This window comes from Berghia stephanieae, chromosome 1 (genome assembly GCF_034508935.2).
Source record: "Berghia stephanieae isolate SIO BIC M18660-M18661 chromosome 1, UCSD_Bste_1.3, whole genome shotgun sequence".
In the NCBI taxonomy this organism is placed as follows: Eukaryota; Metazoa; Mollusca; class Gastropoda; order Nudibranchia; family Aeolidiidae; genus Berghia; species Berghia stephanieae.
Window position 1 is genome coordinate 46,261,442 of NC_088360.1, and position 13,165 is coordinate 46,274,606.

The window sequence follows — 13,165 nt, forward strand, 5'->3', positions numbered from 1 at the left end:
GTAGTAGTATCACTATCACGAACACTGAGATCAGATCAGGCAGATTCATTATAAACAGGAAAAAAATTATATATATTATGATTGTTAGTAGTTACCACTTAATTGTCATCTAATGGTCACAGCCAAATGAATTGGATTGAAAAAAAAAAGTGAAGCTATGTTCCAGTCAAGCTGTAAATGAAATGGAGATTTATTGCTGTTAAACAACAAAAATTCCAAGGTGAACCGTAACAAAGATCCTAAAGCATGAAAGTGAAAGTAGAATTTTATTAAAAAGTCCCTGATATTTTCCAAAAAGAAAAAAAAAAACACAGCTACTTATAGTTTATAACAGAGTGCATTGCACTGGCAGCAAACTTTTACCCTTGCTGCTCCTAAACTGCCTATTTAAAGAGTTCTAATAGAATACAGAAAGTAAATATCAGAGGAGTGTTGTATACAAAGTTAAAAGGAAATTGATTTTTTAAGGAGAATTGATTGTTTTCAATTCTACCTTCTACCAATTTCAAAGTAGCCAAGTTGTGACTTAATGTATTTCATATCTTATGATATTGATATGTAGCAATCTGTTTTCAAAATATATATTTTTTTATTCATTTCATTCCCTTACCAGGAAAGTGAAAGAGAACAAATGAGGACATATTGTGTCAGTAGACTCGTCAAAGGTCTAGGATCTCAAAGGCTTTTGGCAAGAATTGGATTTTCCATAGGTCTTGCTGCTGTAAGTTTCCGTTATATTAGCTATGATTATACCTAGTCATGTTTAGAATGAGGAAGTTTTGTTCTTATTATTTTTCATTTTCTGGGATACCGTTTTAAAGAATATGAGTTCAACATGATTTTTTAAAACATATTCTTGAAGGTCCAGATTTTCTTCGAAGTACTTCATCTACCTGATATGCATTTTTCTGAGAATCGCCCCTAAAAATCTACCTTAGAACCTTAGAAAGTTCTTGCTCCATTGGAATTATACGAAGTTTAAAGGATTTTGTGAAAAAAAAAATTCTTTGTATAATTAGATAAAAGAGATTGTGCCTCTTAAGTTAATGGGCCACCATTTTATGTTCACAGCTGCTGCGTGCTTTATCTGAAGTGAAAACTGGACAAGTTTTGGAAATTTTCCAAAGGAGACTTACAACTGGTGGCAAAATTGCATCCAAATCTGTAAGTTTTTATCAGTTCTGGTTCAGTAAATTATTGAGACTTCACTGTGAACGATAAATTTCCACATTCTTCTTAGACATTAAAAAAACTTCAAAATGCAAGTAGAAAGATTACATATATCCAATCTCCTTTAAGTCTTTTGAACAGAACAGTAGCCCTCAGATACAGAGTTAAGTCTGAAGTTGGTACAAGGTTATCAATTTTCCATATATTTACGGAATTCAGTATGTTAATATAAACACCAGTGATGATAATCTTCCACGGATCTGTGGAATTACAGGATTTTATTGATTTTCTCAGAAATTTTCACATGATTTTGACCTGCTAAACATTTTTCCTTGATAAAAGCTCATGTTAATTGGTGGATCTGTAAAAAAAATCACCTTCATGTCTTCAGAGGCTCCTTCCATTCCGCTTTTTGCGGAATCATTCCACTTAATTGGTCTTCATTCTGCGATTCCGCATTCAAGTTAAAAAATTCCACTTTTCAATCCAGGAGAAAAAAATGTCAAGTAAAAACTAAGTATGAGCTATGGCTTATTTCGTCTTCATCCACTATGGTCAATCAACACACATTTGTGTGTCTGATTGGTCCCTTCATAGTGTGTCTAGTTGATGTTTGATATTATTTGTTGGGGGGGGGGGGGGGGAGTCAATGACAGAAGTATTATTATTATGTTGGCGCCATTATGTAGGTCAGTGACCTAGGTAATATTCTATGTAGGCTCCAATCCGTAGTATTATCGAGTACAGTCGGCTACTTTCCCCCCATTTGATTTTGGTCATGTGTTTTTGTGTGTGTGTGTGTCTGCTGGCATGCACGCTTTTTAATTAGGTGTGTGTTAAGGGGGGGGGGGGGGGGGGGTTAAATCCATCCATTCAATGCTTTGCTCTGAGACTGCCAGGGCCAATGTCTCCATTATTATTATTTGACCCCCTTTTGAGTCTTTAAACAATCAGCACATTTTTACACATTTTATATCATTTGATTTGGATTGCCTACATTATCTGCAGCAAAGCATGTCATAGTCAATAATGGTAAGTTGATTCCGCTTTTTGGTCTCAAATTCCGTTTTTTATGTATTCCAATTCCTCTTTGGAGGTATCGGGGACAGGAGCCTCTGTGTCTCATGTCATATTTTGACACCTGTGCTCATGCATGAATTTTGGTCACACTCCCATTTTTATGGCATCAATCTTGACAAACTGGTACCAGATGTCATTGATGCTCGAAAAGGAAGGGGGTGGTGGAAGGGGTAAATGAGTTTGTAAGTAGGTCAACCATGGTAGTACAGTTATAGGTGCGTTTCAAAGAAAATTATCATAACATCCCCCTAACTAGTAAAAAAATCCTTCAATTAAACTAGTACTCTCTCTCTCCCCCCCCCCCCCCCCTCTCTCTCTCTCTCTCTTTCTCTCTCTCTCTATCTATCTACTCCCCCCTCTCTCTCTCTCCTTTTACCCCCCCCCCCCCCCCCTCTCCCTCAGTCTTTCTCTCTCCCTTTCGCTCTTTCTATTTCTCTCTTTCTATCTTTCCTTTATCCATATATATATATCTCTCTCAACCATTCCTCTATCAATCGTCATGTTCTTCATGAACGTCATCTGGTTATAGTATAGAGAGATAATGTTAATTTATTACAATTGTAAGGAGTGCTCAACTTAGTTAACTCTTTTTACCTTTGTTTTTATTGTTTTACAATTTTAATTTATTAAAGACAGTTGAATCTTATTTGTACGATCCATATCCACTGGGCTACATTAACAAAGATAAACAAGAAAAAACAAATACATTCAGGCCTTGTGACCAAAGTTAATTGTTAATTTTAAATCTCTTGAACATAAGGTATGTCTTTAAAATTGTTTTAAGGAACGGACAATTCATTAAAACTTCACATACCCTAAAGTATGTTGTTTTGATACTATTAAGAATGGATGTGAACAAGAAATAGTAATATAATATACGAACCTATGATACATATTTTATGTTATGATTTTGTTTGAGTACATATACATTTTCCTCCATTTTGACAAATTGCCATTATCGTCACTGAAACACTCAGTATATTTTCCAATCACCTGCTAAATAGATAAAAGTAAGTACATGATGTTGTTTTACTGGAGTTCAGCACACAGAAAGATGTCTGTCGGTCTATGTGTTTGTGTAAAAGTTCAGTAAATCTTTGCTTGGCAACCCTGTCTGTAGCATTTAAAAAAAACAGTTGCAAGCAATCACTACCCTATAGAGAAGATTCTGGTTTACCTCAAAATATTTTCCATCAGATCAAAACTATCCAGCCATCCAACCATCATTAGCTGGGAGTCAGAATTCTTCTGTTATTTTTAACATACACTTACACATATTCACGCAGTTGTTGTAAGGCAAAGAGTGAAATTAAAAGAAAAGATTTCATCGTCCCAGAACGAAACATTGTTACATCTGCCATCTGCTCTTCTTCGTGGGAGGGATACCAACCAGGGCCTTTGCAAAAAGAAATGCTTAAATTATTGTATTCCAGGGGCTTGGCGGCACAGTCTTTGCTTCATATCCAAAAAGTGCAGAGTTCAGTCACTCACCGCTGCGCTGTGTGGCCTTGAGCAAATCACCTCGCCGTAGCTCAATTTGGAATGGACCCTAGAAACAAATTTCCCCTATGAGATGAATAAAGGGAATTTTATTAATTATTTTAAAAAATTATTTTATTTATAGGGACAGAATGCCACATGGAAAGGGAAATAGTGTGAGATAAGATTTTTAATTTAAAAATTATTTTTTTTTAAAAGGAGGGATGCCCTTTATTTGTTTGTTTTTGTTTTGTTTTTTTATTACCAACAAACACAAAAAAGTGAGTTATTTAGCCAATCAGGATACCACTTATGACATTGGCATTGAGTAAATTTATATTTTCTTTTTTATTGGTTTGAAGATCTAAGGGTTTTACTTATATGATTGTATAAAAGTTTGATTGTTTACCTTGTTGTCTCTCTTTTCTCACCCTATCAGGAAAGAATTAGGGCACATGTTGGACGTATTTCAGCTATGTCAGCAATCATACAGGCAGGGAGACTTGAGAATGTGAGTTCAAATTTTTTTCTTACTCAGATAGATTCAGTCTCTCTATGGTTTGGCACTTTATGATTTTTTGTTCAATATTACTGTATGTTTTCTTGTTGTTGTTGTTGTTGTTGTTGTTGTTGTTGTTGTTGTTGTTGTTCTTCTTCTTCTTCTTCTTCTTCTTCTTCTGCTTCTTCTTTTTCTTCTTCTTCTTCTTCTGCTTCTTCTTTTTCTTCTTCTTCTTCTTCCATAGATTTATTTACCAATTCTGGATCAGATTTTCAATCCAAACTGCTAGAGAAAAAGTAAAAATACTGCTGTTTTACTCTGAAATGTTTATGTGACCAAACTCAATTCGTTTACGATAATTCTAAATGGTTTTAAAGTGATAATTCACATTATGATTATTGTAATTACTAAGAATTTATTTGTAATTATTCAAAAAACGTGTCATCATTTCTTCTATTTCATCATTTACTTTTGTTTTGCTTGTCATTTCCAATGAAACACGAAGTAAAAAATAATATAAAATCTTATATTATGAAGAATGTAGACATGCACATTTTTAAACAAGACCTCGACCATTTCCTAAAAAATAAAAATGATGCAAATGGTCCCTTAAAAACAAGAGCAGTGAGGGTGAGTTTTAATGATTGCCAAAAGGGAGCTAAGTAGGAAAATCAATTGAATTCCTCCTTCCACCATCCTCTGATATGTAGTTTTGCCAGCTGTTCCAGAATACTGTCTTTGTGTTTTTGATGGGGAATTATCAATTAGTGATAAATTCCTATTTTCTGAAATTCTGATTCCACTTTTGGAATGTGAAGGGTTGGCAGGTCTATAGAAACCGGGACAAACTCCAGCTCCATGGGCTGACTGGCTCTGAAGGACTGATAAACGTTGGACGTTCAAGACAATTCTTTGCCTTAACCAAGGAACTGCTGGGACTGGGACAACAGATGCAAACAGCTTTCCCATCGTTAATGGATCGGGCAGTTTACCAACTTGTTTTGGTCAATGTTTTAAAGAAAAAGACTGACACCATCAGGAAAGAACTCTCACACGAATCGATCCAAACAACATTTGACATGTCTTATGGTGATTCGTTAACAACTTTTCAAAGATCACTGAAGCTTACTTACGTGACTGCATTATGTCATCTCCAACTAAAAGTTGTGATCTGGACCCAGTAAATACTGCTTTGCTTAAAAAATGCATTGATATAATTTTAACACGATTCACATGTATTGTAAACTATTCGTTGCAGTCGGGTGCTGTACCAGACATTTACAAAGTTGCTCATGTCAACCCCTTTTTTAAAAGCCTGATCTAGAAAAGGAGAACACAATTTATCGCCCTGTCTCTATCTCTAATCTCCCTTTTCTTTCTAAAATCTTAAATGTTGGAAAAGCTTGTTTTGAAAAAATTACTGTCTCATCTTAAAGATAGTTGTCCTGAAGAAAAATTTGTCTGCTTATTGGCAACATCATTCGACGGAAACAGCGCTTGTTAGCATTTTTAATGATCTAATGACCTCTGTTATAGACAATGGTTCAATTTCTTTGCTGAATTTGCTCGACCTATCACTTCTGACCAGTTCGATCACAATCTTCTCCTCAAATGTCTTGAAATTACTTAGGGATGTCTGGTGCAGGGCTTCATTGGTTTAGGTCATATTTATTTAATCATAAGCAGATAGTACGGTGGATGAATATAGATCTGAGGAAGTCATTCTTGATTTTGAGGTGCCCCAGGGTTCAGTACTTGAACTGGTTCTTTTTGTTCTGTACATTGTCCCTCTGTCCCAAATCATCAAGACTCGATGGAGCATCAGGTTAATAATTTGGATAGATCTCCTTGTTTCCAACTAAAAAAGATGGTTTCCATTAGACAGTTCATATCTGAGGATGGTTGTGTCCCTCATGCTGTCGAAATTAGATTATTGTAATGACTCTGTTGTTTGGCGTTTTGCAACATAATCTGAGACGTCTTCAGATTGTCCAGAGCAGCACAGCCAGACTAGTATTCATGATGCATAGGTGTGGTTCTGCTAGACCTCTGCTTCATGACCTGAATTGGCTGTCTGTTGAGAAAAGGATTAAATTAAAAACTTGCATTTTAGTGTATCATTGTCTTGAAAGTACTGCCCCTTCCTACTGTCCTACTATTTGGAACTAATTGAAGGATATTCAAATCCCTGTGTCTTACGTTTGGCCAGTGATTCCCCCAAACTAATTGTCCCTTGAATACGAAAAAAAGCTGGAATGAGATCTTTTTCTCATTTTGGGTCCTCTATTTGGTACTCCTTACCACAGAGCATTCGTGAAAAAGGCTTATCTATTTTTAAAAGTTCCCTTGAAACTTATCTGTTTCTATTGTAATAGATGTCTGGTTGGTGTAATGCTGTAATTTGTCTCGCTGTCTTTTTTTGAATTATTGAATATCGATAAGTGTTTTTTTAAAAACATTATTTGTCTTGTATAATTGTTATATTTGTTAACAGTTTTCAAACTTGCATGAAACTGAGCGAGATCTTTATAAAGATTGTGCTTCGTGTTTGTCAATTTTACAATTCGTTTATAAAAATCATTTTATATTTTCTCTTTTCTTCCAACCAGATTAAGGCTGACTCACTGGAATTTATTGTTGAAGAACTCTTGATTATGCCAGAAATAAGAATTTCTCTTTTACCTGTGTGCTGTAAGGTGTTGGAGGATATTGTAGGGGAGGTGAATGTTAATTTTTTTCTTGCCTGAAATGAAGTGATTATTTTGTAATATTACTTCTAATATATTTGTTTTATTAATCAAATATTACTACATATTTTCTATTACTTCGTTTGGTTTTGAAATAAATGTTTTGTATTTCAGGTGTTTTGTTCAAATGAAAGACACATTTTCTTAATCTCATAAGCACCAAAATGTTATTCAAAAGGAGATATTCATTGAGGCATTGTTATTGTCATTTTGATTGTTTTGATTGTCATATTATTGCAATAGTATGAACTTTTTATGTCTGAAGAAAAGGAAAGGATGCTCCTTTAACTTTAAAGCATCCACTTCCAAGGGATGCATTGTGAGTTAGCGACAAATTTAACTCAGATAAAACACAATTTTTAAAATTTTAATTTGACTCATCAATGGATCAGTTCTTGAGTTGAAACTGACAAACGTCTAATGTTTACCGCCTTAAAGTAATGATTTATGCAAAACAAGGTGGAAATATTGCATCTTAGGTGGATGACATGAGATTTTTGACAAGGGAGATTATGATTTTATATTTGTTGGCTGTGGCATGTCTGATTCTGGCATCATTTTCTTTGAAGCCAAATAATTTTTCTCAATCGTGAAGAAACCCTCTTTTCCAATCCCCCAAGATGAAAAATATAATCTTTTTTCTGTGTCACATTTTAATTTTTGATTGTTGTCTAGCTCCCAGAAATGAAATGACAAAAGAAAAGAAAAAAGAAATCCGCGATTTTGGAGTCAGAGTTGGAATTTTGTCCTTTTAAAAAATTCTTTTCCCCAATCACCTGTTACTGTAAGTGAGTGGTTTGTGCAGTAAAAATGGTGCTTAAATGCAATCATTCAAAAATGTTCCTCCCTTTTCATGTTTTGTTGCCATCAGCTCTGATTTCTCGTGGCCTTGGCATTTCTAGAGGGAATATAGATAATTCATTGATGGTTGGGGGGTTTTGCGAAAGGGAAAAAAAAGGACAAAGTGATGCTCAAACTTGAATTGTTAGATTACAGTGCTGTGCCTTATTCTTCACTTCAAACCCCCCCCCCCCCCCTCTTTTGTTTAATAGTAAAAAGCCTATACTTTTATATATTTTGTCTTTGTCTCTTGCAGGTGTCAGAGGAAATGTTTGTCAATCATGTGTGGCCCAAACTTGCCCCTAATCTGGGGATGGGATGGGAAAATTGTACTTTAGACAGAATATCATTGTTACTTGTGTGCAAGGAGACCTACCCAGTGAGTAGTATTAGATATTTTTACTTAAATGTAATTTTTCACTCTCGACCATTATAGATTTGTCAAAAAATTTGAACGTTGTTTGAGTTTTATGATTAGTTTAATCACATTAAGAATTGCTATAATCTGGATGGAAATAGAAGCACGTTAATTCTATCTCTAAAATCAAGGTTTGATAGCCATTATTCCCTGATTCAACTTCATGAGTCAATTTAATTGATGTCCTATTTCCAATTCTACACTTACTTGAAACTTGGTGTTTGTTCCATGTTCTTAAATAGTTATGCTATCAGATTTTTCAAAAGATAATGTTGGGTTGATGCTATTTTTGTGACCATTTTCTTTATAATGCTCTACATCTCTAATTACAATTTGTGGTTGGAAATGAACCAGAATCAGAATATTATTTCTGGACTTTTGTCAGCTCTCCTACAACAACCAATCATTTATTTTGATTTAAATCGTGTTGTGTAACTAGAAGCCTATTAAAATTGGAAGCTGTGCGGCTATGTGGTCTTGTGGTATGATACTCGCCTTCAGATCGTTAGGTCCTGGGTTTGAGTCTTGCTCTGAGCATCACTTAGTTGTGTCCTTGAAAAAGTCTCTCTACTCACATCATCTCACAGTGCTTAGGTGTAAAATGAGTACCTGGTTGTTAACATAACAGCCCCCATGTCTTGTCCTAATTTTTAAGTGTTGCTGTTGGCAAGCGACCTCTTTTTTTTTTTTTTTTTTTTTTTTTTTTGTGGTGTGAAACTCAATTGTGATTTGCAGGTGACTTGTTTGAGTCCTGCTTTCAGCATCAGAAAATTAAGCCCCTGAAAAGGCTTCTTGGCTCCTTGTCTCACTATACTTGGATGTAAAATGAGTATCTGTCCAAAAAAAATAAATAAATAACGCCTAACAGGGTCTCATCTTACATGTTAAATGTTGCTGGTGGCTTGTGGGCTAATTTCAAAGTGCTTTAGGCACACTAGTCAATATTGCATCATATGAAAGCTTGTTTTTTTTTGTTTTTTTTTTTTGTTTTTATGGACAATGAGAAGTCCATATTTGATTTAAAATTTGGTCCTTAGAAACAAAAATTAAAAAAATATTGCTCTAGAAGCTTTTTAAAAATTCATTTCTCCGTATTAATACCTAATTTCAAGTTATGTGATAAATAGATTTTTTAAAAGCATTTAGAATTAAATATTGTTTATGGAGTATTTTACTGTAAAATACCCAGGGCAGAATGTAAACTACAATAATGTCAATAAGATAATGTTTTGAGGAGGAGAGATCAGTAAATCATGACAATGTAAAGCTAGGAGGAATTTTTCTCTTCAGACAGTTTGAAGATAAAGTTGTTGATAATGAAGGAATAAAGTAAAGACACTGATATGATTTCAAGTTGGCAAACATTTATGCCCTGACTTGGTTTTTGGGTATTTTTCATTTCCAAAATCTGTCCCATTTATTTCCATCCATTTATTTCATTTTACTTTCCTTTCAGAAAATTGTGGACAAAATTTTTTTAAAGAAGTACTGGGGACCATCTTTATTTTGTGAAGAGAATGATCAGAAACTATTGTGGGCCATACGGGTAAGATGAATTTTGAAAGAAAAAATGTTTCTGGAATCTGCATTTGTTTAGATTGTTCAAGACTACTGGCACAGGTACAAAATAAAACAGCTGAAAAGCCGGTCTGCTTGGTCTAGCACAGTATAATTCGCAATTTTTCAGATATTTAAACATTACTGGTCATCAGGTAGTAAAAAATTTGTAAGTACTGCATTATCTGAATAGTGAAAGGAAATTTACTCGACCCAACTGGCTTAACTTATACTACTCGCATTCATGCCGAATCTTAAGAATTTTTGGTAATTTTACGAATTTTAGACAAATTTCATGGCCAAATACGAAATTTTATGGAAAATCACGAATTTTTAATTGTTAGTAATACTTAAATGATAATAATAATAATAATAATAATAATAATAATAATAATAATAATAATAATAATAATAATAATATAATAATAATAATAATAATGATAATAATAATAATAATAATAATAATAATAAGAATAATAATAATGATAATGATAGGAAGAAGAACAACAACAACAACTACTACTATAATAATGATGATGATAATAATAATAATACTAATAATAATAATAATAATATTGTGGTTGTTTATTCACAATTTCAGAAATTACGAATTTCCTTCTCAAATTACTAAAAATTGACATTAAAATTACTAAATTTGAAGTTTTCAATTTGGCAAGTCTGTACTCGTGCTGTCAGGATGCTATTTTTATTTTTAAATTATTATTATTATTATTATTTATTATTATTATTATTATTATTATTATTATTATTATTATTTCAGTGGATCACGCTCAAGTGGTTGAAAATTAAGTAAAACAGGAACTTAGGCAAGATGCTACATAGTACATCAAGACCCATAGAATTCCATACCTCACATTTGGTATAACTTTTGCATGAAATTAAGGATTAATTTGATACAAGATTTATTTGCTTAATTAAAGTAATTACTTTTGGTTTATGTTTTTTAAAGAATCATCTATTTATTCATTTATTGATTTTAACTTTATCCATATGGCAAAACGGGGGGGGGGGGGGGGGGGGGGGGGGGGAATTATAATTTGTACACTGGGGTCCTGATAACTCAGTCATTATAGCTTTTGCTTCACAAGTAACTGGTTCCAGGTGCAGATATGATTTTTTTTTTTTTCTGACCCTTCTCTCCATGCAGTACTGATTTGCAAGGTTGCCAATTTTCCATATATTTACGGTATTCAGTATATTATAAAACCTCAGTATATTCAGTATATTATCCAACCACCTGCTAAACGGAAAAAAGTAAGTATATAAGGTCTTTTTAGTGGAGTTCAGCACTGAGAAAGAGGTCTGTTATTGTGTTTGTGTAAAAGTTCAGTAAATTTTTGCCTCCTGAATTGGCAACCCTGGATTTTTAAAAAAATTGGTTGGAAAGTACAGTACTGTGCTATAGACTAGCATCCTATCCAAATGGTAAAGAGCAATTTTTACTGTTCATCAATGCCAAAAAACTGGGATAAATTTTGGCTCCATGAGCTCTAAGGTTCTGAAAGACAAAAATAAAAGGGTTCTATTTGGAGACATAAAAGAAAATAGTTTTTGTTGCGATGAAAATAAATAACTTTAATTCTGAATTATTAGAAGTTTATTTGTCATTGTATTTTTCCTTTTGGCCAAGTCTAAAAGGTCTCTATGTCAAAATAAAAGAAGTCTCTTGCTTCCATTTTCAAAAATGAAATATGTTTTCTGTGTCAAATTATCTACAGGATTAAAAAGAATAGAAGAACCCGAAATGTAATTTATTTTATCTTGTGTTCTCAGAACCAAGACTTTACAAGTAAATCATCCATCATGAGGGAGAAGATACTGCCCTACATTCTCAATAGCGGAAGGGATGCTTTGTCCATTTGGCAAGGAATTGGGGGTTTGTTTCCTTTTTTTTTTTTTTTGAGCAAATGATATTACACAAAACAGTATTTGGTATATCAAAGTTTGTAGATATTTCTTTATTTGTGTAATATTTCATTTGTTGTTAAATGTACTTCCATTTATGTTTTTTGATAAATGAACTTAAAATTGTTATGAGGGAAATTGTAACTCCACAATTTAAAAAGTGATAACTTACTTGTCCTGTTATCAATCCATTTTATCAAGTAGAATTATATTCTTTATTGTTTTAGAATTTCTTCTTTAAAAAAAATATCACAAATAGAATTAGAACTTAAATATAGTGAAGAGGATAGTTTTAGTGATTTGTTACGTATTTGGATGAAGTCTTAAATGGCTGCATTTTGAATGTCACCTGAATAAAAAAATTTTTCTTTTTTTTTTCTTATTTATTTTTGAATAAGAGTATAACAAATTTAATTTTGTAATTTTGAATAAATTAATTTTTGTTTTTGTACACCCTCCTATTTATTTGAATTATATGCTTTAAACTTATGAGTGACTTCCAAGTCTTATCTTCTCTTTCAGAGAAAATGATGTTTTCTATGAAAGATAAATTCACATTGCCAAGAAAAGAGAAATACATGTCACAAAAGCAATTGTTTGCTTTGGATTTGCTCAGTAAACTGATTGACCTGACTTCTGATATGAAAAAGGTAATTGTAAATTTTAAGTAACGACTACCTATTTATTCCTCCTGAGAGATATATTATAGTTAATTTTAGTGCTGATGGTTTTCTGCGGATCTTTGGAAATCCATGATATTTTTTATCAGGCGAGGAATTTCCTCCTTTTAAAAATGACAATTCCCCCTATCAATGTGCTTGCAGTGAGAGACTTGATGTGTGGTGGAACACAGATGCAATGTCCCACTCTCCAGAAGTGAGCTAGATTCTGTCTATCAATGATTGTCATCTCTCTTGCTCTAAAAATGGGGGGTTAATGCAGCAGGCATGCCTACCGTCCCAGAATCTCCGGGTTTGTTCCGAAAATTTGAAAAATATAATGGCTGTCCTGGCAAATACAGAAGTTTACTTTTTGTCCTGGAAATTAAAAAAAAAATTGACCATTATGTTACTATCTGGAATTATCATCCCTATCACCACTACTACAACCATAACCACCACATCATCATGATCCCCACCACCAAAACTACCACCTCATCATCTTCTTTACCACCACTACTACTACAACAACCAGCACCACATCATCTTTCATACCACCACTACTGCAGCAACAACCACCACATCATCATCTCTGCCTACACTACTATAACCACCACGCCACCACACCATTATCTCTACCACCACTACTACAACCACCACCACATCATTATCTCTACCACTACTACTACAATAACCACCACCACAATATTATCTCTATCATTACTACTACAACAACAACCACCACCAAATCATCATCTCTACCACCACCACTACAACTACTACCAGCACA

General features: G+C 33.5%; 1 protein-coding gene across 1 annotated transcript in view; it reads left to right on the forward strand.

The window, feature by feature from the left end:
- LOC144976087 (myb-binding protein 1A-like protein) overlaps positions 1–13,165 on the forward strand; it is a 45,849-nt gene that overhangs the window by 639 nt on the left and 32,045 nt on the right. Inside the window, exons 2-9 of the mRNA XM_078920272.1 lie at positions 614–721; positions 1,072–1,164; positions 4,169–4,240; positions 6,838–6,948; positions 8,072–8,194; positions 9,690–9,779; positions 11,585–11,687; positions 12,239–12,366. Of these exons, the coding sequence (XP_078776398.1) occupies positions 614–721; positions 1,072–1,164; positions 4,169–4,240; positions 6,838–6,948; positions 8,072–8,194; positions 9,690–9,779; positions 11,585–11,687; positions 12,239–12,366 (828 nt within the window). The remainder of the gene's footprint in view (positions 1–613; positions 722–1,071; positions 1,165–4,168; positions 4,241–6,837; positions 6,949–8,071; positions 8,195–9,689; positions 9,780–11,584; positions 11,688–12,238; positions 12,367–13,165) is intronic.